This window comes from Syngnathus typhle, linkage group LG3 (assembly GCF_033458585.1).
Source record: "Syngnathus typhle isolate RoL2023-S1 ecotype Sweden linkage group LG3, RoL_Styp_1.0, whole genome shotgun sequence".
Lineage (NCBI taxonomy): Eukaryota > Metazoa > Chordata > Actinopteri > Syngnathiformes > Syngnathidae > Syngnathus > Syngnathus typhle.
The window spans coordinates 3545481-3569570 of NC_083740.1; the positions used below are offsets into that span (position 1 = coordinate 3545481).

Here is a 24090-nt window from a genome sequence, read left to right on the forward strand (position 1 = left end):
AGAAGACCAGCAAAGTCAATTGGCATTCAAGCAAGTAAATACAAGCAGATATAAAAGGCAGCTGTTTTTTTTTGGGGGGGGGGGAGGCATGAGGCTGTGCAACCGGGGTGTGATGATGCTGATGACAACGGCGGGGGCCTTCTGTGCCTTCAGCCTCATGACCATCGCGGTGGGGACCGACTACTGGCTGTACTCGCGCGGGATGTGCCGCTCCAAGAACCTGGGCGACAACGAGACGGTCCGCAAGAATGAGGAGGTGCTCACCCACTCGGGTTTGTGGAGGACATGCTGCACTGAAGGTACAAAAAAAAAAAACAGTTTTTAATATAATATTATATTATAGTTAAAATCATTGTATTATTGCTTGTTTATTATTATTGCTATTATCTTACATTCCTTATGTTTACTTTATTCATTGTATATGTGTGCATTCTTTTAATTACTAAATATGCTGTCACCTAATTTTTCATTTTGCTTATTATTATTTTAACGAGGGCATGTTTTGAACTGGGTGTTTATTTCAATGTTTCAAACTAGGTTAATAATGACACCAAAAAAACTCTGACAAAGACTTTCCTGACTATTTGGAAGGCCCACTCACACATTTATGTGAAATCTCTGATCTTGCTGTCACTATAGCGGCAAAAAGGAATACAGCATCATTTTAATTGTTGCATTGGAATCTTGGTCATGACACAAGTTGGCTCACTATTTGGCAAGCAGAGCTCATTTTTTGAATCAAATTCTTTTGACTGTATTAATGAAGGGTTTTTAAAATTGAGTCATCCATTCACCAACCAGCAGTGACTATTTAGATCATGATGATGCCATTGGTTTATAGTTCCAAAACAGCGTTATGTATTGGCTATATTCTGTTATTTTCTGAAAATAAATGAATGAATAGAATTTTTTAATTTTCTTAAAATAAATGAATACAACTTTTAGGATTAAAAAAAGTGTTTTTTCGTCAGGTTTCACTAAATGTTTAGTACCGCCTCACTGGTGCTTGTCCTCCTTTTTTCCACAATAAGTTTGGTTTTGGTAACCATGGTGATGGTCCCACGTCATCAATACTGCGCATCAGGACATATTCATCAATATATCCCATGTGACGCATGCACGGGGGTCAAAAGGCATTGCGAGCAGCACGCAAAGTTCGAATTTCGAGTTGAACACTTGACAAAAGAAAAACGACAATGAATGGACTCTAACCTCATATGAAACCTTATCAAAGTTCGCACAGAACTGAGCAGAACTGAAGCCAAGCCAGAGCAGGGAGATCAATACCAAAGTCCATCAGATGATGCACATCCCATTAAGCATTATGCAACTCACTCTTTTCAAGAGCATACAAAGTGGACTGGGTCAAAGAGACAGAGTCATGCTATAAAATAACAGCGCAAAGTACTATAATATTACAAAAAACATTTACAGTCATGTTTGCTTCTCTTTAGGAACATTTCGAGGTGTTTGCAAAGACATCGATCACTTTGCAGAGGATGCCGACTACGAGCAGGACGCCGCGGAATATTTGCTACGTGAGTTCCTGCAGTGATGCGTGTTTCGGGAGTCACTCAAAAATTAGCAATAGCAACGACATGAGACGCAATGACCAACAGAGGGAGACAGAACAGAGAAGGTTTCTTCAAATGGGAAAGAAAAACCTAAGGAAAAGAAAGAGGCAAACTTGGCTCCGAGTGAACCGGGATTTGGTGTAAACACAGTTCTTCCTTTCAGGGGCGGTGCGAGCGTCCAGCCTCTTCCCGATCCTCAGTGTGGGCTTGTTGTTCCTCGGAGGTGTGTGCGTGGCGGCCAGCGAGTTCTACAAGTCACGCTACAACATCATCCTGACTGCGGGCATTCTCTTTGTCTCTGCAGGTTTGCAACACGCAGACACTAAAGCACAAATCCTGGTTTTGAACTAAGTCTGCAAAGGCCTAATTATTGGATGACTGGGAAAATTATGAACCAGAGAGTCATAGTTTGCGACTGGAATCCAGACGTCATAGATGGTGGATGTGAGTGACGTGCTGGATACATTCTAAAAACAGGTGGATCAAAAATAACCCAAATTGGGTAAAAAAAAAAAAAAAAGGAGTGAACCAACCTTTTGGGTTATTGATCGCAACCAAAAGTTTAGATCTAATTAACAACCCCCCAAAACAGGGCCAGATTGGGGAGCTAAATTGGGAGCTAGCTTAAGGGGTCCATAAAACGTTTTTTTTTTCTATAGAGAAGGTAGGCAAAAACAATTCCCGGAAAAAACAACAACTCCAAATGCCAATTATCTGGCCTGGCTGGAACCTGGATGGCATATTTCGAGGAATATCAGTGCCACCTTGGCACCCCTTCTAGCTCCGCCCATGTTCTGATTGTCAATGAGTGTTTACCGAGCTTTTTTTTTTTTTTTTGACTCTTCACTTGTCACTCTTCAGGTTTGAGTAACATCATAGGCATCATCGTGTACATATCGGCCAACTCCGGAGACCCCAGCCAAAGCGACAACAAGAAGAGCTACTCCTATGGCTGGTCCTTCTACTTCGGGGCGCTGTCTTTCGTCCTAGCCGAGATGGTGGGCGTTTTGGCGGTGCACGTGTTCATCGAGAAGCACCGGCAGCTCCGTACCAACGGCCGACCCTCCCTGGTCAAAGCGCCCGTCTCGCGTGGCTCGTCCAACTATCGCAACCGCTACTACAACAATCGCCCTCACAGGCACAGCAGCAGGAGTAACCACAGCGGCACCGTCGACTTCGCCCCCGACTCACTGCGAACCTCCCTGGTGCGGGAGGCGTCGCTCTCATCGGAGGCCAAGATGGCCGCCTTGCCGGGGTTGCCCCCACCGGTTACCTCGGAGTACATGCTTTACGCGCTGGAGGACGCGGACGTGTTGTTGGACGGTTTAACGGCCGCGCCTCGGGACGACGATGACGTACTGCCTGGAATGTGTGCGAATAGTAAGAGAACCACTCCGGTCTGACACGAGACGTGATGGACGCATGACCTCTTGTTTAAGAAGAGCACAGAGACTCTGATGACAGAAACAATTACAAGAAGTGGTTCTCAAATTTCTTTACATCCTAAAAACGCCCGACAAGTTCCACCATCATAACTAAAATGACATTAGCACACTCCCGTTATTAAGGGGGGGGGAATATAGGGCTGCATAGAGATCCTTATTCCCAGGCATGAATATAAATAAATTTTAATTTTTATTTGATCATAACTATAGATTTTCGAAACAATGCTAAGTACTCGTCAATGCCAAGCAGGCTCCGGACAAAAACCATTGACAACAAAACCTTTCTTTCTGAAGCAGATGAATCGCTGACTTGTCTAAATGCCGTAGTAAAGCGCCAACTAGTGAGACGGAGGACTTACATGGTGTCAAATTTTGTCTGCCTTTGTCTGATTATCGAAAATATGCAGTAAAAATAATAATTGTCATGTGGACCCCTCAACCCTCGATTCGGGTGATGGGTCGAGCTTAGTTTAGTAGGCCAGTAAGACCATCAAAAAAAAAAAATTCTTCTTACCCTATCCATGCAGTTATATAAAGTGTGGATTCAAATTCATTTATGTCCCATTATTTCCGACCTGTACACTGAATAAAGATTTCTCGGAAACGTATCATTTCAGTGCCTTGTGGTACCACCCTGTGTGTCGAGAGCCGGATGGGAACACGTGTTTTCCCGTAAAAGCATGAGGGGGGGCTTCACAGAAGGAATGTGATGATAAAGGGAAGCTGGCGTCCTGCCAGCCAGCGGGAAAGTACTTAAAATTCCAAAGTAAATATAGGATTTATTACGCAATAAGTTTTGGGTTGCTCTGTGAGTGGGTCGACGCTGATTTCATTCTTCATGACTGAGTCATCGTATGCTGAAGATAAGCCGAATTTCCCAAAAGGACAAACTTCCCCAGAATTCTCTCTGGCTCGCTCTCTCTCTCTCTCTCTCTTGTCTTGTGACTGCAGTGACCCAGTGATGCTTTCTTTTTGAGCTCCAATGCTGCTCTCTCGCTCATTCACATCGAAGGGCTATAGGGAAAACCATCACTCTTACTTTCACTTTGCACTTTCCACATAGGTTTTTGACAAGGGGCAAGGCACTGCGCACTTTTTGTTACCAGTTGACTCAGAAACAAACTCGGAATAATGTTTTGCAGTTACTTCTTTTGGACTGTTCTTTCACTGTCTGGCATTTTAAGCAACTTCCGTGTATGCGGCTGTGGTAAGTTTAAACGCTTTGGCTTCCCTTGAGGTTAGACTTAAAAAGATTCTTCGATCAAAACAGTAGCAATTAGATCAAATGATTTTGTGTCATGAATTAAAATGCCATTGGGTCCAATTGTTTGTTGTTAGAAAACTTTTTGTCTTTACTGCAGGCAGAGTTTGAAGCATATTTTTGACTTGTTTAAAAAAAAAAAAGAAAAGAAAAAATTGTACTCACCATGAACTTCGACAACATGTGACAAACGGGAAGTAGGCTGGGGACACTTGCCAACGACGACACCGTGTGACTGTTAAACAAGTGTCAAAAGAAGTTAACTGCGGTTACTCTGTGACCTGAGAGACAGCTTCCACTGCATGATTCCAATTCAGAAAAAATGTCTTGCTGCAAAATTTGCCAAGAATTCCCTTCTGCTTTTCAGATTTCAACTGCACGGACAAGCCAGTGTTCACTCCTTCCAAACTGGTGGTGCAGTTTGGCATGCCGGCTTCCGCCAACTGTTCCGCTTGCCAACACGCTTGCCAGAACAAATCGATCGGTTTGGAAAAGTCAATCGGCGAACAACAGAAAAACGGGAGAAACATTTTGTGGACGGTGGACAAAATGAATGCGTACCCTTCGTCTGTCACGTGCTACTACAACAAAGGCAATGGCTCCCATTGCTGCAGCAGGCTGCCCATCACCGTCTACCGTAAGACCCTCCAGTAACTTGTTCAAAATATCGAAATTTAGAAAGTAACTCGCCCCACACTGTCATCAAAAAAAAAATCACAAAAGGAAGTGGTTGTTTATCTTACCGACTTCATTTTGTGCCCTCGCAGAGTATCCCAAAAAGGTGGAGGTGGGCTTTCGTGATCTTGAGGGGCCGATGCTGGAAGGTCAAAGATACCCTATGTACTGCCATGTGGTTGAAGCTGCTCCCCTCAGAAACCTTATCGTGATCTTCTACCAAGGCGGCACCGAAGTGAGCCGCCAACACCTAAAGGACAACATGGAAAAGAAACCGGCCAACATGACCTTCTATAACTCCATTAATGCCACCAAAGAAAACAATGGCGCTCGATATGAGTGCATTGCCCAACTGGACGCGGAACCTGATAAACCACCACACGAGACGCGATCTAATATCTTCACCACAGATGTTCTCTGTGAGTCTATGAACATAATAACGATAGATCAATAGAAATTCTTACTTTTGTATATCGGCCTCAATCAATCTCACCAATGTATTTCTGTCTCAATCAATACGCAGATAAGCCTCAATTTGACGGACCTGTCTATAGATTGATCAGCCTGACAGTGGGGGATCCCCTTCATCTCAACTGCTCCGCCGAGGGCAACCCGAGACCCTCGGTCACGTGGGAACTGCCGTTGGCCGCCGCTTTCGAAGGCGATGTCTTCTCGGTGGACTCTGTCACCACGGAACACAAAGGAGAGTACACGTGTTCCATTAACAACAGCATGGGGAGGACCACAGTTGTGTTTAATGTGGATGTACGAGGTGAGTTGATGAATTTGACCTCAACGTACTCGAAAAATCTACGGAAATACTTTCAAGTTACCTAATACGGGTATAATACTTGTAAAAGTTACCTAAATATTTTCAAATCGACCTAACGTGACAAAAATACCCAAAGCCTACCTATAAGCTACCCAAATATAAAATACAAATAAATATAAGTTATCTAAATAAATCTTAAATGATCCCGAAAATATTCATCAACGCAGCGGTAATTGACTTCAATTATACCGATGCTAACTTTGTCCCCCTTTTGTTTTCTCTCTTTGCAGTCAACTACATGAACATGATTTTAGCTGTAGTAGCAGCGGTCGTCGTTCTCGTGGTCATTGCCACCATCGCGGTGTACGTCCATTGCTACAGACTCAGTCGGACTGGAAAGTACAACCTGAAGGACGTGTTGCGTTTTCGCACCCCGCACATTGCGCTACCTGCCGAGGAGCTTTGAGGGGAGGGGGGAGTGGTATGAGAATGAAGGTGCCGCGTTCTGTATAAATGTGTGCATATTTGTGCAACTAATGCCGAAGTCATTGAGTCATATGAGGTCCACGTTTGACTTTCTTGTGTAACACTGACAACAACGGGAAAGCACAATGAGTCCCAAAGGTATTAAAGCATCTGCAGGAAGTTGTTTTCCTTTCCTGTTTGAGTAACGGTAACGCCCGCCTTCCAAGGAGCTTTTTGGCACTTGGCTCATGCGTTTCTGACACAATTCAGGACTATCTGCAATATTTCCATTGTTGTGATACAGTCCCAGATGCAACTGGCTTGCTGTATTTAATTTTTTTTTTTTTTTTTAACATTTAATATTTTTTACATGACATCAATGAAGTGCCAAACATGTTCTCATTGTGAATACAAGGCTGGAAATAACTGCACATCCTGCCCTTGAGATTTTCCGCCCTGTCTGTGTTTTTTTTGGGTGTCCTATGTTGCGTGTAATGTATGTACAGTGTGTGTATTTTATATATATATGTATTCCCCCTTAAATACTTTTTGGGGGTTGTGAGATTGCCTCAAACTGAAACTGCTCAGCTGGAATAAAAATAAAAATAATGATAATATAGCATATGCTTCCATTGTGGTATTTGATGTATCATTTAATTAACACAAAATATTTTCTTTTATTTATATTTTATTTTATGGTGCAGTGGTTCACTAGCCTGGATAAGTGACAAGTGTGCTCCAAACCACATCCATACAAAGTTTACCAAACCCCTACGTGTATATTTAGCATAAAAACCGACCAATTTTAAGTACTCAACTATGTACTGGAATGTGATTGGCTAGCTAAAGACCGAACCCTGGCTTTCACCTATACGGTATCAGATAACACTGCGACATTGCTCAGCACGACAGATAAGTAAAAGCCAAAAATAGGATTTGTGTAAATAGCTTGTGGCTCACTAAGAGGATCAAAATGGCGTTTAGCTTGTGTTTAGCGTAGGTTGCCGTCAGCGAGTTGTTAGAACGTCGCCGCTGGACACACTTGGACTGAAGGATGACCGGGGTAGCTATCGACTACAGCGCCTGGGATCACATTGATATCTCGGACGACGATGACGTCACCAACCCTTACGTCGACACGCCGAGCTTGTTTCGGATGAGACACCGGGTCAGGAGTATGCCCATTTCGAAATTAACTCTTTGTTGGACTCCAAATAATAAACATGGTGTTATACTGCTCTCAATCATTTCCAATAAGGTTTCTCCCTCATGACCCACAACAATAAGCAAAAGTATTGATTTTTTTTGTTTTTATGAACTTACGACAATTCTCAGGCACGTCTGGAGAAGATGGCCGGGTTCCAGCAAAGGGGAGAAGACCTGGAGAGCAACCTGTCAGAATGCGGCAGGCTCCTGGAGGAGGCCGAGCGACGACTCCGAGCGATGGAGGAAAGGAAGACTGAGGTGGAGGAGGCCAACTTGACCAACGTCCGGGCGGAGGTGAAGAAACTGAAAAAGGACAAAAGATTATTCGAGAAGATGTGGGAGCAACACAAGCGTGAGGAGAAAAGGCTTCCCTGGAATGTGGACACCATTAGCAAAGATGGCTTCAGCAGGGTAAGACAACAACATTCCTCCAAATGCAACCACCATCTTACAAATATGTACGCGTGTCTCGTAGAGTATCGTCAACATAAAACCGAAAGAAGAGACACAGGAGGAAGGTGTGGAGAAGTACGCTGAGGAAATCAAACACTTTGGTAAGTCGTTTGTTTTACGCAACTAACAAATGACAAAAGAACTATCATATTCTATGTTCTTCCATAGAGGGAGTTTTCACCTTCCCTCTGTCGCTAAGTACTTGCTTTTAGAGAGTTCTGTTTATTTTCTGAAATGTAAACATATAAGGAGTGTGGTTCTAGACCTGCACTGTGTTTAATAAATAAAACAGACTTGATTTAAAGTGTGGCTCACTAGCCGGTTGTAAAAATAGCTCAACACTGATGGGACATTGTGATTTCTAAGGCATGGAAGAGATCATTTGAAAATCACCTTGGATTTCTAGCGATGTTGTTGATAAAGCTTTTGTTGCCTTTGCATTAATCGGTACCAAAGAAGACGTGTTTATGTACATTACACTAGGTATGTTGCGGCGCTACGACGACAGTCAGAAATATCTGTCGGACAATCCGCATCTTGTGTGCGAGGAGACGGCTAACCGCCTTGTGGTCATCTGTATTGAGTATGCGATCGATGAGGTAAGAAAATCGGCTCCATCTGGGTCATAAAACGGAATATTTAAAAAAATAAATCTACCTTGTCCGATTTAGAAGCACGCCTTGATGGAGCAGGTGGCCCACCAGGCCATCGTCATGCACTCCATCTTAGATTTGGGCCGAGCATTGAAGGTGGACCCGCGTGGCTGCTTCAGGCAGTTCTTCTCAAGTATGAAGGTCAGCAGAAGTCGAAACTCCGTCCTTGTGTTTTAGTCCCGATGTCCTCACGCGCGTGTCGCAGAACGCGGACCAGTTGAACCGGGAAGCTTTCCAACGTGAGCTGGAACTGCTGAAAGAGCGTGTAAGGAGCTGCGCACGGATGCGGATGGAGGAGGCCAGGGAGGAGCTGGAAGAAGAGGAGAAGCAAAAAAGATTGGGCCCCGGTGGTCTAGATCCTGTCGAGGTCTACGAGTCACTGCCCAAGGTAAATGTCCCACTTAAGCACTCATACTGGCCCATATGCGGCGACGGCGATCAAATTACTCCGCCTGTGAGTCCCTTGTGAGAGTTTCCCGTTTCACTTTGTTTGCACACAAACATAGGGCCTATTGATCTCGTCGGGCAGCGCAGACGACTCGAAACACACACAAACGGGGTTCTGACCTGCTGTTGTCTCTTCGTCAGGACATGCAGAGGAGCTTTGATGAGAAGAACATTGAGATGCTGCACGAAGCTATGGGCAAATTGGACCTTGAGGTAAGCAGATGGATGGTTGATGATGAGGATGTGATGATAACGTGGTGGTGGTCTCCACAGGAGGGCAAATATCACCTGGCAAGGTGCATCGACTCTGGACTGTGGGTGCCTGAGTCCGGAGAGAATGAAGATTATGGAGAAGATGAGGAAGAGGATTAAACTGTGTTTGGAATGACATAAAAATATGTTGATGTTTTTGAATAAAAACTGCCAAGTAGCAGCTCATAGAGCTTTTTTTCATGGAGAGTTTATTTTGTGTTGTGTGTTTTACATGCGCGGACACATTTAGTTCAAAAATATTAAATGATCATTTCTTATTTAAGAGTGTTAAGGCCATTGTAATATTTACAATAGCAGATTTACAGTTCCGAATTGCTAACCATCAAGCTGTTGGACTGAGTCGTACCAAGAATTTTTTTTTTTGTAGGAGGGGCTAAATTAATTAATAAATTAATAATAATAATTAATAATAATGTAATATAATTAATACAAATAATAATAATTAATACATATTTAATCAATATAATTATAGATATATTTTTTTTATTTTTAGAGGGAATGCATGGGATACTGAGGATGCGATTATAATTGGCCAATGCATGTAATAAAGGAGCGGGGTGGGGATGTAAAGGGCTTCTCCATGAAGATGGTAGGAGGGGGGTGAGGACACGGTGTGTGTGCGTCTGCCGTCTGGCTGGTTGGTTGGATGAAGAAAACGAGGAGGAGGAGAAAGAGAGAGGAGATCCGAGGAGGGTGGGGAGCTGCTATTCATGAAGACGCAGAGCGCTTGTGACACATGCACGGCTCGTCTGCAGGCAGCCAGCACGGACAGCGACCAGGAGGAGGAGGAGGAGGAGGAGGAGGGGGAGGAGGAGGAGAAGGAGGAGAAGGAGGCGGGAGGAGAGGAAGAGGAGGCGGAGGACCGGCCCGCCTTCATCTGGACGCCATCAAGGTGAGTATGTTGTTTTACAAAATGCTGCAGCCTGTGCGCGTTTGAGAGGGGCATCCCTCATGCTGCGTCTTCATATCTGCCTCCTGCATGTATGTCACTGTGTCACCATCCTCCTCCCCCTCCTCCCAGCATGCAGACTGGTTGACCCTACGTGTGTGCGTATATAACGCCAGGTGATCAGAAAGCACAGCGGGACAGCCACAGCCTCCCGACGCAAAAAAAAAAACAGAATTGGGTCATCGTCGGAGGGCTCCGAGTAATTATATAATGGAAGGGAGATTCGGTGTGTTGCAGTACGCTCTCGGAATTAGCTCCCGCAAGGCCACCACAATGACACCGTGTTTATGTTGTGCCAGCGTCGTGTTCCTCAAAATGACAAGAGGTCCTCATGTGATTTTGATTCAATTTTGAAAGTATGGAAAGGGGCGATTCGGCCAATAGTGGTTTGTTGCGCACTCGCCGGCTTGGAAGTGTTTGAATTTCAGATGAAGTGCTTTTTAAAGTGCTCAGAATTCGAAGTGTTTCCTCATAGAAATGGCTTTCTGGCTGCATCCAAGGAAAATACGAGAGAGTTCGTAGCAGTCATGTTTTGATTACGTTGCGATTTGTCATAATCAATAAAGCCGTGAAGTCATGTTTACAAGGGGAAGGTTGTTGTGATAAAGTCACAATAGCACAAAAATAAAGTTGCAACGTTTCGACGATGAAGTTGTATTTGCTAAAACATCAGAATGTTGCAAGAAAAATATTCTGTATTATACACACACACACACACAGTGCAGATCTCTTACAATACCTGTCAACCTTGAATACTTCTTATTGTGCCTCACAGGAAGAAGCAAAGAGACGCTCAAACTTGTGACCTTCCAAGATGACTTCCAAGCAGTGATGCTCGTCATTCCGAAAGGTCACCGCAAAACACGACGCTCTTGGATTTTTGTACTGCACCAAGGACAGATTTTTACAAGGTTGGAACTATGCAAGGAAGAGTTGGACTTGCGGGTTTGGAGATATGTTTTTTTGCAACAGTCTACCAGCCGCAAACCCTAACTGGGGTGTGTTGTTGCCTCGCCTGGTCCAAGCAGGACCAAATTCTGATGGAGCTTCATGGCAGACACTCTAACATGGAGTGAGCTCTGTGAATTGTATCAATATATTCAGTAATATTAAAAAAAATAAAGGTTAGCCAAAACCAAACAAAAACGACGGCGACCCAGAGGGGGGACCGAGGGGTCCTGTTTGATCCACCTGAACCCCGAGGTGTCAGGAAAGCCCAATGGATGCAGAGGGCGACCCGGTTTAAGGCTCATAAACGACCCCCTGACCCCCAAGCACCTTCTACCTGGGTTTAACCTTGGAGTGACCTGCTACCTCTCCGGTCCTGGCTCTCCACCTGCTCTGCTGCCTGGGTTCCGGAACGCTCCGCCCTGGGGCCCAGAACGAGCCAATCAGGATGAAGAAGAGCCGCAGCGTGCTGTCGGTAACTGGAGAAGAGGTGAGGTAGAAAAGCAGCGTATCAAGATCAATGTTGAGAATTATCATTATTTTTTTGTGATTTCATGCAGCAATCTAAATCATTGTGCTGCTCCTTCAGGTGTGCCCAACTTGGCCACCAGGAGGCACTATGCTATTGTTCAGTCAAGTCGACAGAAACAAAAAACAATAGTTTACATTTCCGTGGTAATGTTTATCAAACTAATCAATACAGCAGCAATATTTGAACGGGGTCTTAGGTCAAAAAGGTTCACGTGCACTTGTATAAACGCGTATTTGGGTCGACTGCCGTGAAAGACTCGCTCACCCGGTGATTTCCACACATTTTAACCTTCCTTTGTGCTTTTTGTAAAGTGAAGGAATCCACTTAGATGATGCCAGGGCGCTTTCATCCAGAACGAAGTACATGAGAGCATGCATTATTCAAACGGGCTTTTATTGATCCAACTCGGCAAGTAGCTTTTTGGAAATGACTATATATTTAGATGCATCCTTCCGCATCTGCTCTGGATGACAACATGAAGCGCAGCATGGGGAGTAACACGGCACGGTTGCCTAGCAACTGCTATCGTCCGTCCCCCCCCACGAGTGTTTTGTTGCTACGTTGCTGCAGTGCAGATCAGCATCCAAGAGTGCCGTCTGTAACAGCCTTATCTCTCGCTCCCTCACACACACACACACCCGCACAAGCATTTTTAAGCTTTTTAAGAACGCAATCAAGTACTTGATTGTGGTTGAGACATAACGCTGGTCTCCTTGTTGTTCTATAGGGTGAAGACGTTCAAATAACGGTTGGCGCAGGGGAAAAGCCAGAGTCGCCGCGCTACAGCCGATCCTACACGTCTGGGGCCACGCTGGGGGCGGAGCTACGCAGGGGTAGGAGCAGGAGACTCCCATCTAGTCTACAGGTAGTCAACGTACAGCACGGGCCACGTGCTTTGGTCTGGCAGCCAAGAGATTTTTTTTTTGCTTGCCACAGGTTCCCTGCTGGCTACGCCCTCGCGACCGCACTCGCTCGCCAGAGGTCCTTAGCAACGTGGCACGTCCCACAACGCTGCCACTCCGCATCCCGCCGCGCATCTCCATCACGCAAGCTGACGCTGACAGGTTCGCACAGCCTGCCACCTCCACGTTCCAACCGGGTTTTCTCCAAGACATCTCCTCAAACACTGTTTTTGTAGTTACGAAGGAGAAAATGGCGTCTCCCCCGCTCACACGCCACTGGGCTCGCAGAGTCCAGGACTCACAATCAACACATCCTTCCCCCAAAGCCAGAGGAGGGAGTCCTTCCTCTACCGCTCGGATTCGGATTATGACATGTCGCCAAAGACGGTGTCACGAAATTCGTCCCTGGCGAGCGAAGGGTGAGCGCATTCATCATGTCGACCTCCAGTGTGAGGCCTGATACTTAACTTTTGAGTATTGTCTGAATATCCTTTGCTTTTTCTAAGTAAGGTATGAGCAAGCTACTTGATTGTTAACATGTTTGTCATCGTTTAGTCACACAGGGGAGGACTTCATCGTCACTCCTTTTGCTCAGGTGAGTGGAGCTTGGTCCAGGACACGGTTCCATCATTACTGTAAACGTGTTTCGGCTAAGCTGCGGGTTTAGTTTGGAACATTACATTTCCATTGCAGGGTGTGTAGTGCATGTGTAAATTGACTTGGTATGGAAGTTGCCTGTAAATGTGTTTTGCAATGTGTGTGTATTGTGTTTAAGGTTCTGGCTAGTCTGCGATCGGTGCGGAGCAATTTTACCATCCTCGCCAACGTCTCCACGCCGACAGTCAAGTCAGTCATTAGCGTAACTCATTTATTTTTGTTTATTAACGTATGTAATTTCACGAATGAATTACAATTGTTTGTCGCATTCTAGTATATTTTATGCCTGTTATTGTATTTGTACCACATATTGTACTGCACCTTTTATTTTCAGGAGATCTCCGCTTGGTGGGCTGTGCGCGAGTCCCAGGGCCACGCTGTGCGACCAGCAATACCAGCAGCTCGCCTTGGACACGCTAGAAGAACTGGACTGGTGTTTGGACCAGTTGGAAACCATCCAGACGCACCGCTCTGTCAGTGAGATGGCATCCAATAAGGTAAAGGATCATTTTTTTTTCAAATTATACAAAATTATATATAGTCATCCCTTGCATATTTCTGGTTCTGGATATTTAATTAGAGGGAGCCCGTTTTGAGAGACACTAATTGGCAATTGTAAAACAAATGCAGAATTTTAGCGGCGTCATGTTACTTGACCTCTGGTGACTTTGTGACCTTGTGTTACTTTGCGGTACGACAGTTCAAGAGGATGCTGAACAGAGAACTGTCCCACCTGTCCGAGATGAGTCGCTCCGGTAACCAGGTGTCAGAGTACATCTCCAGCACCTTCCTTGGTGAGTGGAGCCATATTCCTATCCCAGCAGAATAACATCAGCGATTAAATTGTGTGTGTGTGTGTCTGTGTGTGTAGACAAGCAGAACGAAGTGGAGATCCCGTCGCCAAATCTGAAAGACAAACCGATGAGTCAAATCAGCGGCGTGCGGAAACTGTCGCACAGCTCCAGCCTCTCGAGCGCCTCCATGCCTCGCTTCGGGGTCAACACCGAACAGGAGGACGAGCTCGCCAAGGTCTGGCGAAAATTTAAATATGGCCTACTCGACTGAGAACTTGTCATTCTCCATCGCCAATTCACTACTTCCGCCCTGCCCAAGTGTCTCTGACGAAGCAGAATTAGCATTAGCCATGTCTGGAATCATCTACGTGATTGGTTATTGGTTGTCCATATTGCATGTCTGTGCTTGTACATTTTTGAAGCAGGAGTTGGAGGATTTAGACAAGTGGAGCTTCAACGTATTTCAAGTTGCTGACGTCTCCAACAACAGACCACTCAGCTGCATCATGTACACCATTTTTCAGGTAAAACATTTTTGTGAGAGAGGAGATGATATCCTTCGCATTGTTTGTTAGCATTAAGCTAAGGGCACTTGATCTTCCCAGGAGCGAGAGCTGCTGAAGAACTTCCGGATCCCCGCTGACACTTTTGTCACTTACGTGATGACACTGGAAGACCATTACCACGGCAACGTAGCGTACCACAACAGCCTCCACGCTGCCGATGTCACCCAGTCCACACACGTGCTCCTCTCCACTCCGGCCCTCGACGTATGTCACATGAGAAAAAAATGAAGGAGAACATGAGGAGAAACCCTACATCAAAAAATTTCAATGTTCCTTATTTGGGTCTTTCCCCTCAGGCTGTCTTCACTGACCTGGAGATCCTTGCTGCCCTCTTTGCCGCCGCCATTCATGATGTTGATCATCCTGGAGTTTCCAATCAGTTCCTCATCAACACCAGTGAGTCCCACATATAAGACGAAGGAGATTCAAATGACATAACAGAAGGAGTTCCAAAGTTCATTTAAGATGGTGCTCTGAGAAAAGACAGAATGCAGATAATGATCATGGCGCCGTGCTGTTTGAACACTGCAATTAACGGGACTACAGCTCCTGCTAATTATGGTGTAAAGAGAAACTGTTAACGTGAACAAAGTACGTGAGAGAAGACAATTGAGTTTGGAGCAACTTTGAAAACTTGTTCCTCATCAAAATGAAGTGTTCACTTGGAAGAGAATTGTTCACGTTATAATGACACCCAGTAGAGTCCATTTTAAAACTCGGAGTAACTGTGGCGGCGATGTGTCCAGACTCGGAGCTGGCACTGATGTACAACGACGAATCGGTCCTGGAGAACCATCACCTGGCTGTCGGCTTTAAGCTCCTACACCAGGACAACTGTGACATCTTCCAGAACCTTACCAAGCGGCAGCGTCAGAGCCTCCGCAAGCTCGTCATTGATATCGTTAGTGCCTCATTGATATAATGTAATTGTAGTTGCGATAAAAATCTGATTTTTTTTTCGGGGGGTGGGGGTTCATCCTCAGGTTTTGGCCACAGACATGTCCAAACACATGACACTGCTGGGAGACCTGAAGACCATGGTGGAGACAAAGAAGGTGACCAGCTCTGGCGTGCTCCTGCTGGATCACTACAATGAGCGCATTCAGGTGGGTTGCCAGATTGGATTTTTGTTTAATGGCATGAGATCCACTTGCTAGAGCTTCGAAGTAAAAAATTTAACTACGTAAATAGATTGTAAATGTAGGTCACTGTTGCAGGTCCTGAAGAACATGGTTCACTGCGCTGACCTGAGCAACCCGACCAGGCCCTTACCTTTGTACCGGCAGTGGACAGAGAGGATCATGGAGGAGTTTTTTCGCCAGGGCGATAAGGAGAGGGAGCGCGGCATGGAGATCAGCGCCATGTGCGACAAACACACCGCCTCTGTGGAGAAGAGCCAGGTGTGGATTTGCTCTTTTCGACATGATGAGTAATTTTTACAGTTGTCAAAAGCATATTTAAGTCCTCTTGCTCTTCAGGTGGGTTTCATCGACTACATCGTCCACCCGCTGTGGGAGACGTGGGCCGACCTGGTACACCCTGACGCCCAGGAGCTTCTGGACACACTGGAGGAGAACCGCGAGTGGTACTTGACCACCATGCCTCAGTCTCCGTCGCCTCCTCCAGACAGACACTTGCAGCATGATCGCTTTCAGTTTGAGCTCACCCTGGAGGACTTGGAGCACAACAACCACAACCATGTTCACACGAGGACCGGCGGCGGCGGAGAGAGAGCTCCTTGCCCTGACGGCCAAGGTGAGACTGAGGACGAGAGGAACCACAACCGGGAGCAGAACGGCGTGAGTGATGAGGATGAACAGACTGGTGACATGGCGGAAGAAGAAAACCGCCCTGCAGAGGAGCAGATGGAAGATGAGATGGGTGAAAAGGAAGAGGAAGCAGAGGATGAGGAGACTAAACAAGGGGAAGATGAAGATGTGGACGGGGGGGAAATGAATGAGGACGAAGGAGTCGAGAATGTGGAGGAGGAAGAGCAGGTAGAAGGAAACGTGGAGGAGGAGGATGGAGCAGAGGGAAATGTTGACGAGGAGGAAGATGAATCAGTGGCGAATGAGGAAGAGGAGAAACAGGAGGAGGATGTTGAAGAGGAAGTGGAGGAAAATGATGTGGAAGAGGAAACCAATGCTGAGAACGAAGTCGATACTGTGGAGAAAGAAGAGCAGGAAGAAGGCGAAGAGAAAGATGGGGAAGAAAACGAGGAAGAAGTCGAAGAGGAAGAAAACGAGGAAGAAGTCGAAGAGGAAGAAAACGAGAAAGAAGTCGAAGAGGAAGATGAGGAAGAAAACGAGAAAGAAGTCGAAGAGGAAGATGGGGAAGAAAACGAGGAAGAAGTCGAAGAGAAAGATGGGGAAGAAAACGAGGAAGAAGTCGAAGAGAAAGATGGGGAAGAAAACGAGGAAGAAGTCGAAGAGGAAGCTGGGGAAGAAAACGAGGAAGAAGTCGAAGAGGAAGCTGGGGAAGAAAACGAGGAAGAAGTCGAAGAGGAAGCTGGGGAAGAAAACGAGGAAGAAGTCGAAGAGGAAGCTGGGGAAGAAAACGAGGAAGAAGTCGAAGAGGAAGGTGGGGAAGAAAACGAGGAAGAAGTCGAAGAGGAAGCTGGGGAAGAAAACGAGGAAGAAGAGGAGAGTTAGTGGTGCCGACGAAGCAAACCGGTTCGGTGAGAAAATGAAAACACGCATTAAGTGAGAGCCAGCCCGTCACTCACGCGCTGTCCACATGGAAATGTCCGAGCTGAGACGTCGTGGGCAGAAGCTCTGTGGGAGGCGGCGGCGGCAACGCAAGGCGTTCTTAAGGACCTTCGAACAAGGCTCACAAAAATAACACATTACATGCAAATAAGTTTGTGCCTGTTCTCTCGAGATCACAGACTATACTCGCCATTGTCTTCTGTGTCGTCCACGACCAAGATCCAACCACTCCTGACTTGTTTGTCCTAAAAGGAAAAAAAAAAAAAAAGTGCAGAAAGTGAAGTCTGTGGTTTTGTTTTCACACTTGTAAAGTGTGGCAGTACTGTACTGTCAAGAAATCATCACTAATAATTTGCAGGCAACAACACCCGGTATACTCACTGACTCACTCAAACGCGAGCCAAAATGAGGGCCGGCTCGTCGTCTATGAATTAAGAGATTGTGGGTCCGGGCTCAAGGGTGTGACGGTCTTCCATAAATCAACTTTTTGTTTGTCTTTTGTAAAAAAAAAAAAAAAAAAAAAAAAAAAAAAAAGAGAAGAAAAAAAAAAAAAAAAAGACATTTTTGGCACTTTATCACCTGTTACATATATGTACATAACAAACGTGTATTTTAATCTTCTGATGTCATCTAATAAATATGATGGATCAAGTGGAACTATTTTTACCTTTTTGCCAGTGAAAGAAAAGTTAAGAAGCAGTTCCAGGCAATTGTATTTTTGGTTGTTGTTGTTGTTAGGGTCATCTAATCTAATGCAATAAAAAAATAATTGAAAAGAAAATACATGAATACTTTTGAAAATATGCACTTAAGAACAGAGACAGGATGAAAGGTCCAACAATATCACAGCCCATGGACAAAGATTGAAAAGAAAAAAAAAATTGAATTTGTTATTTTTAAAGTGAAATTAATTCAGAAATGGTCACAATAACTCATCGATTTGAGTCTTGATTGTAATTTTGGTTGTTTGATTTACAAACATTGCTTTCCTGATTCAGCAAATAAATTACTGTATCATTATTTATCAAATGAACAGATTAAACAGTTTCAGAAGGGTAACACTGATGTGGTCTTGTTTTATTCACTGTAAGTGATTAATAGAGTCAGATAGGGCTTCAGATGCAAAATAAAGAATTGGCACGATGGAGGTCCAATAATTCCAATTGCAGAAACACAAAAAGTCTTGGATAGAACAAACAAAATCCTTTCGAAAAAAAACATTAATTTACATTAATGATTAATTCCAAAGCAAACCTAATAATATGTTGGGAAATGTTGCAAATGTATCAAAAGCAAAGAGAGTTTAACTAACAACTGACCTAAATAACTAACAACTGACCTAAATAGGAAGAAAAGTCCAAAGATTGTGATGCATGTAAGACTTCATTGTCATTTTGAGACTCTTGAGGGAAAGAGTGCCCGTGAAACCGAGTGTGATAAAGAAAAGTGTGCGGCGTTTTCAGCAGCCAATCAGAGACGTCCAGTCCGGCAAGTTTTGTATCTCTCCGTGCTCATTCAACTGTTGGTGTCCGTGTGTCAGAGTGAGCTTGTAGCGCAGACGCATTTTACACTGAGGAAGCAAAAGAAAAAATTAATCCAGATATGAAATGAGTCAGGCAGAGTCGAGGACCCCGGCAAGGTTAAACTGTGCCACCAAGATGTGTGGAACTAAGTGGTAGTAGTAGTTTTTAAGTATCCAGTCGACTAAGTGAGAAATGGAGAATATATGACTGTTTATTGCCTGTCTACATGAGATGCTGCACTGATTGTATTCAATGCATTGCTTAAAAGGTTGATTGCACCACAACAGGAGGCTTTTTAGCATTAGCATTAAGATAGCTGACAGAAAGCCTAAGCTATAAACCTTTTCATAAAAAACATGAGATCTGAGCTGATTCACCTTGTGTGGATTAGCTAACAGGATGACCTGGGAAATGGCAGGCGGGGGCTGGAGGGGGTTGTAAGGAGGCAAGTGTGTTGTTGACGCAGGTTGAAGTTTTACCGACATGGTCTGGCAGACAAAAAAAATTTTTTTGCAGTAGGCTCATCACTCAACTTCAATGTTTGAGGTGTTTTTTTTACCTTAGGGACAGCAACTTGAAACATTAAATCTTTCACTCCCAGAGAGGAAGTGTTGACCGTGGAGATGACCACTACGGCAACGTCAGGATGACCGGGTGGTGAGTTCCTGGTGAAATGAAGTGTGACGTGGACGCCGCAGTGGTCGTAGATGGTGATGGGCTCCAGCTGACCTGCAAAAAGAATTCAGCATGTCGAAAAGAAAAAACTCAAACACAAATGTGGCCCTTCCGCACTTAAGTTTGCCCAGCCCAATAATAGATTATGTACTAGACTTGATGGTCTCCATGGGAACAAAGATATTTTTCAGCCCCTGTTGCGGACATGCCCAGTCTTCCGAAGGTGCTGGTGGTTGAGGGTGACTTGAACAAGATCCTAAACTCGTTAACTGTTGATCCTGTGACCTGACAGGGGGGCAAAAAGAGTACCAATGGCACACAAAATTCAACTTGTCATGTACGTGAAAATGGCACGTTTTGGTTGGGTTTGGTAAGGTCATTATCACCATATGTTCATTTCCTTTGGTGAAGAGACATTTTCCCCACATCCGCGGGCTCTCAGCAAGGGGCCCCTCTCCTTGTTCGTTGGCTCGACTGCTCCATCGAGCTGTGGGAGATATTCATGTACATATACATTTAAGTTACAAAAAAATCCCATTAAAGAATTTTACTTCCCGTTGAGTGAAGTCTCACCTGCATTAGCTCATCAAAATACGATTTTGGAGACAGAAGAAGTAAATCTGGAATCATAGTTACACATGTATCAGTGGTGAAGCAGACCGATTTAAAGTTTATAAAGTATATCAATTGAATCAACAATATTTAAGGATAATTGTGGCGCTAGGGTCTCAATGCTGAAAGGGTTCCTGATGTCATGATGCCTATAAATAGGGATTTTGCGCCCCCTTGTGGACATATGTATTTAAGGGATTTTATGGAATTAAATCATTTTTTTAGTCGACTTCCCATTTAAGTTTTTTGTTCAATTTGTGCATTTGTCAAATATATTTTTTCCAATTGGCTTGACGACAGTTCTAGAGAGGAAAAAATATATACACGTGCCTGATTGCGGCGGGTTCTCTTCAACCGCAGAATTGTCGGTGTAATCCAGACAAGAGGAGAAGAGTGGTGAGGAGTTAACGGACGAAGGCGAGTCGGCTTTTCTCTCTGTCTGAGGTGAGTCGAAGGCAGACAGGTCGATGAGGTGGTAGCTCTTGATCTCTCGGGGACTTGTGGAAGCTACAATAACAACACTCGGTCATACAAACGAAAGAATACATCAGCGGGTCACTAATGTGTGCGGTCTCACTATTGTTTATGTCCGTCACTGCTTCTTCACTTTTTCTGGTACATTCTCGCCTGCCGCTTCGCTCCTTGTAGGCATTGACGACCAGGGTGAGTTCGTCGTTGGCCGCCAGGATCTGCGCCAGAGCCTCGTCGTCATCCACCGTGTCGCTAGCCAGACGAAAAAGGCTCGGCCTCAGGCGCTCGCAGCTCTCATACAGGTCCTGATATAGAATTCTAGCGTTACATTTTGCAAGGGTATGTGAATGATAGTAACGTTACCTTCAATTCATCCATGGGCAGGAAGGATGCTTCCTTGTGCTCGTCCAACATCTCTCTGAGCTGCTTGGTGCTACTCTCCACCGCCTTCAGAGTCATTTCACGCTTTGAGGCTTTCTCTGCCTTCTCCTGCTCCTAAACAACACACACACCATAAACAATTGCTTAACTATTTTTTTAAGATGACACTATGGCATGTTTCGTAAGAGGGCTCACCTCTTTCATTGTGCTTTTAATGAGCCTGTTGGCAGTCTCCAAGTCTTCAGGACGTCCACTTTTTAATAATCTGGATAGGAGCTGGAGGAAATAAAATAATTGTAGTGATGAAGCAAACCTCACACACCACACAAACGTTCACAAACACACCGTCGCTTTGTCCCCTTGGTCAAAAACAGAGTGTGTGGCTCTCTGTGGTGGAGGGGCCATTATGACTTTATCTGGTAATTTGGGATCCTTTTTTATCACCCCTAAAAATAAGCACATTGCATGAAGGATATGCAAAAAAAAAATTTAATATCGATAATAATGCAAACACGTGAGACAATTTAACCGTACCTTGTTTCTTGAGCATGGAGTAGGCGTCCTGGATTTTTGTTTCCTCTTTGAGCCAGAGTGTCCAACCATAAAGAACCTGAATCAGCTTATCTTTGACCGACGGGGCAGTCCAAGAACCCAAGAACTGCACAGAGGAAGTTGACAGAGTCAGAACGAAACTAACAGAACCGTGTCTTGGCATGTGAAGAAATTGACAATAAAGCAGACTTTGACTTAAAATGACCAGAAGTTCATTCTGACGCTAAATTTAACTGGAACTGTCGCTCGACTTGACATCGGAGCACCGGTCTTGATTCTTACCTTAGGCGACAATACCTTGATGAGCTCGTTGAGGAATCGGAACTTAGCTGCTTCGCTGCGGAACTTCTTGCCGCAGTTGTTCATGCACGCCTCGAGAACCTAGGAACAAAGGAGCAGCGACAGCTCACCACCGATTGAAGGCAACGAGCTAACCTTACGTCCTCTTGGCTAAATCCAACTGCGAGGACAATCGTGTCGCTGGATGTCACATGAGGGGTCAGAAGATCCGGCGAGTGACGCTTAAAGTGGAACGACTACGCGGGTTTTGGATCCATCGTGAAATCCATCGTGTTCAGGCCATCATGTGATAAAAGTTAGTCACATGTTCATGCACTATTAACTGGGATCTCCACACGATTTAATAAAATACAACGTATGATCTTTTACATTGAGAAGAAATAGGAGAAACCTTGAGAAGCCAAGCAAGACCAATCTTCATGCTAATTTTAATGAACTTGCTAAAGTACTGAAGTTTTAATTACTTACAGTCAAAGCTTGAAGAGCCTCTTTTTCTTGGGGGGATTGAATTTTATGAGCAAGAAGACTGAGAGCAACCTGTGGACTGACACAAACAAAAGAAGTAAAATGTAGCAGATATGTTGAGAGTATTAAAAGCAGCATGAAACTTTCCCAAAAATCTGATTAAAACGCTATTTGAGTACCGTTTGGATCGAATTTCAAGCACTTTCAAGCATTCGACAACTATGGAAAATCTCATATTAGCTGTTAGCATATAACTGATTTGGTGTTGCTCCACACACTTGGATGAGATGCCGTAATATATGTCAACATGGATGTGAGGCAACATTATTGTGTTTCAACTGTAAACATGAATTTATTGTGGACATGTTAAACATCAACAGAGGTTTGGATCTCATTTGAACACTCTGCTCACCCATCAGTCTCCTTGTTGACCAATTGAGAGAAGGCCTGGATGCAGTCCCACATGTCTTCCTGGTTGTTCGGGTCCGTGGCCTGGTCTGGACAAGAGAAAATCTTGTAGGGTAAAAACAGAATGACACCCAACTGATCATCAAAAAATGATTACGACCTACAAATGTCAAAGATTGAGATGATTGATATGAGATTATAAGACTGAAAGACCCCTTTAAGGTGCCTTCACCATTCTGTCGAATTCTGTTTCTATTAATAATTCATTGCAGAAAACGTTTTAGTCTTTAATACAACATTGGGACGTTGTCAAAAATAATTTTGGGTACTACTATTGTTCCAGTGTACGTATGCAAAACACAATTTTCCAATTTAGTGTTCTTATGAAAAAGAAATTGTGAACTTAATTGTTTCTCCGTGGTTTTGACAAAAATAATTAACCAATAAGAGTTAAAAATAAACATAAGAAAATTTGAGTCACCAAACATTGCTCTCCCTTTAGATATAGCTTTAGTTTAAGTGATAGCTGATTTCACATATTACCACAGTATTACATTTTAAGTACTTGAAACATTAGTTGGATGATTGTTTTTGCAAACATGACGAAATTAGCCGCCCCGAAATAAATATCACGAACGTTCGGTTTTTATCATGAGCAAGACGTGTACGCGCACAGACGAAACGAAACAACTTCCTGTGACAAGCGTCTCCTGTTAGCCCCAACATTTCCACTTCAAAACGCGTATTGTTGATAAACGCGTGGTGGAAAAAAAAAACTTTGTTTAAATCGTTAGTCGCAACTTCTTGGTCAAAAGAAAACGATAACTTCCAGACAGGTCACGAGTCTGATGATGCGTTCAATGACATGGAGTCCAAACTTAAATCCAAAGCGCGGAAACCAAACCCAAGTCAACCGAACCGATACACTTCTACTCACTGAGCCACGAGTCCAAAGTTGGACGGCTGTCGCCGTTCGCCATGGCCGCTTTTCTGCCGCAGCACGTCGAGAAGGTAGTCGTCGACGTCTGCGAAAAGTGTCACTTGGGGGAAGCGAAGATGTCAAACTGGCTTGCCCGCGACGACACGTGACACTCATACCGCACTCGCTAGTCACACTGTTTATACTAGTCGACCTACTTAACAACTCAATCCTTTGTGCACAATTAAGTCAAAATATATATGGATACATTAAGAATGTTCAGAAAAAAAGGCAGGGAGGAGGACAGGATACAAGGAGGAAGAACGCCAGAAGAAAGGAAGCTGGAAGGTTGGGAGATAGGAAATACAGTTTGATGGAGAAACGGAAGGAAGGGAGGATGGAAGAATTAAGGATGCGAGGTAGGGAGGAGGAAACCAAGGCTATATTGGAAGAAACAAAAATGGGGACGAAGGGGGGACCCAACTAAAGGAAGGAAAGAAGAAT

The 24090-nt window shown here is 44.4% G+C and overlaps 5 protein-coding genes across 8 annotated transcripts; 4 read left to right on the forward strand and 1 right to left on the reverse strand.

The window, feature by feature from the left end:
- The first annotated feature begins 88 nt into the window (after positions 1–88).
- LOC133150987 (voltage-dependent calcium channel gamma-3 subunit-like) lies at positions 89–3422 on the forward strand. Its single transcript, XM_061273673.1, has 4 exons — positions 89–299; positions 1455–1538; positions 1738–1878; positions 2436–3422. Exons 1-4 carry the CDS (start codon positions 89–91, stop codon positions 2975–2977), a joined length of 978 nt encoding a protein of 325 aa, XP_061129657.1. The 3' UTR covers positions 2978–3422.
- A 559-nt stretch (positions 3423–3981) lies between these two features.
- On the forward strand, positions 3982–6812 carry LOC133150984 (vascular cell adhesion protein 1-like). The gene is made up of 5 exons (XM_061273667.1): positions 3982–4226; positions 4648–4917; positions 5048–5374; positions 5479–5727; positions 6018–6812. Exons 1-5 carry the CDS (start codon positions 4151–4153, stop codon positions 6191–6193), a joined length of 1098 nt encoding a protein of 365 aa, XP_061129651.1. The 5' UTR covers positions 3982–4150; the 3' UTR covers positions 6194–6812.
- A 150-nt stretch (positions 6813–6962) lies between these two features.
- Positions 6963–11086, forward strand: LOC133150986 (hsp90 co-chaperone Cdc37-like). Its single transcript, XM_061273671.1, has 10 exons — positions 6963–7360; positions 7528–7809; positions 7874–7952; positions 8335–8450; positions 8523–8645; positions 8710–8892; positions 9093–9164; positions 9225–9277; positions 9988–10116; positions 10949–11086. Exons 1-10 carry the CDS (start codon positions 7247–7249, stop codon positions 10989–10991), a joined length of 1194 nt encoding a protein of 397 aa, XP_061129655.1. The 5' UTR covers positions 6963–7246; the 3' UTR covers positions 10992–11086.
- Positions 11087–11479: 393 nt separating this feature from the next.
- On the forward strand, positions 11480–17328 carry LOC133150978 (cAMP-specific 3',5'-cyclic phosphodiesterase 4C-like). The gene is made up of 16 exons (XM_061273647.1): positions 11480–11611; positions 12381–12518; positions 12590–12717; positions 12792–12974; positions 13111–13150; positions 13331–13401; positions 13547–13709; positions 13913–14006; positions 14084–14241; positions 14432–14530; positions 14612–14776; positions 14869–14968; positions 15319–15473; positions 15556–15678; positions 15790–15972; positions 16051–17328. Exons 1-16 carry the CDS (start codon positions 11570–11572, stop codon positions 17221–17223), a joined length of 3015 nt encoding a protein of 1004 aa, XP_061129631.1. The 5' UTR covers positions 11480–11569; the 3' UTR covers positions 17224–17328.
- A 1008-nt stretch (positions 17329–18336) lies between these two features.
- Positions 18337–23910, reverse strand: LOC133150982 (ADP-ribosylation factor-binding protein GGA2-like). Of its 4 annotated transcripts, none has more exons than XM_061273662.1 (16): positions 23605–23910; positions 22672–22772; positions 22263–22338; positions 21777–21875; positions 21477–21600; positions 21288–21388; positions 21138–21218; positions 20925–21050; positions 20668–20866; positions 20421–20597; positions 20052–20098; positions 19865–19965; positions 19630–19763; positions 19363–19532; positions 19181–19291; positions 18337–18850 (listed from the first exon to the last, which is right to left on the reverse strand). In XM_061273662.1, exons 1-16 carry the CDS (start codon positions 23761–23763, stop codon positions 18740–18742), a joined length of 1917 nt encoding a protein of 638 aa, XP_061129646.1. In that variant the 5' UTR covers positions 23764–23910; the 3' UTR covers positions 18337–18739. The 4 variants fall into 4 exon arrangements, with proteins under 4 accessions (XP_061129646.1, XP_061129645.1, XP_061129647.1 ...); XM_061273661.1 differs by having other exon boundaries at positions 20925–21056; positions 23605–23906; XM_061273663.1 differs by having other exon boundaries at positions 20925–21056; positions 22672–22756; positions 23605–23765.
- Positions 23911–24090: the final 180 nt, after the last annotated feature.

Coding starts and splice junctions, on each gene's coding strand:
- LOC133150987 (XM_061273673.1), top strand. CDS start 89: ATGAGGCTGTGCAACCGGGGTGTGATGATGCTGATGACAACGGCGGGG. Junction 300..1,454: donor GAGGACATGCTGCACTGAAG/GTACAAAAAAAA, acceptor GCTTCTCTTTAG/GAACATTTCGAGGTGTTTGC. Junction 1,879..2,435: donor CATTCTCTTTGTCTCTGCAG/GTTTGCAACACG, acceptor GTCACTCTTCAG/GTTTGAGTAACATCATAGGC.
- LOC133150984 (XM_061273667.1), top strand. CDS start 4,151: ATGTTTTGCAGTTACTTCTTTTGGACTGTTCTTTCACTGTCTGGCATT. Junction 4,918..5,047: donor GCTGCCCATCACCGTCTACC/GTAAGACCCTCC, acceptor GTGCCCTCGCAG/AGTATCCCAAAAAGGTGGAG. Junction 5,728..6,017: donor GTTTAATGTGGATGTACGAG/GTGAGTTGATGA, acceptor CTCTCTTTGCAG/TCAACTACATGAACATGATT.
- LOC133150986 (XM_061273671.1), top strand. CDS start 7,247: ATGACCGGGGTAGCTATCGACTACAGCGCCTGGGATCACATTGATATC. Junction 7,361..7,527: donor TGTTTCGGATGAGACACCGG/GTCAGGAGTATG, acceptor GACAATTCTCAG/GCACGTCTGGAGAAGATGGC. Junction 8,646..8,709: donor AGTTCTTCTCAAGTATGAAG/GTCAGCAGAAGT, acceptor CGCGTGTCGCAG/AACGCGGACCAGTTGAACCG.
- LOC133150978 (XM_061273647.1), top strand. CDS start 11,570: ATGAAGAAGAGCCGCAGCGTGCTGTCGGTAACTGGAGAAGAG. Junction 13,151..13,330: donor TCGTCACTCCTTTTGCTCAG/GTGAGTGGAGCT, acceptor ATTGTGTTTAAG/GTTCTGGCTAGTCTGCGATC. Junction 14,531..14,611: donor TCATGTACACCATTTTTCAG/GTAAAACATTTT, acceptor TGATCTTCCCAG/GAGCGAGAGCTGCTGAAGAA.
- LOC133150982 (XM_061273661.1), bottom strand. CDS start 23,763: ATGAGTGTCACGTGTCGTCGCGGGCAAGCCAGTTTGACATCTTCGCTT. Junction 19,533..19,629: donor CATGGAGACCATCAAGTCTA/GTACATAATCTA, acceptor TTCTTTTTGCAG/GTCAGCTGGAGCCCATCACC. Junction 19,292..19,362: donor TTCAAGTTGCTGTCCCTAAG/GTAAAAAAAACA, acceptor TTTGTCTGCCAG/ACCATGTCGGTAAAACTTCA.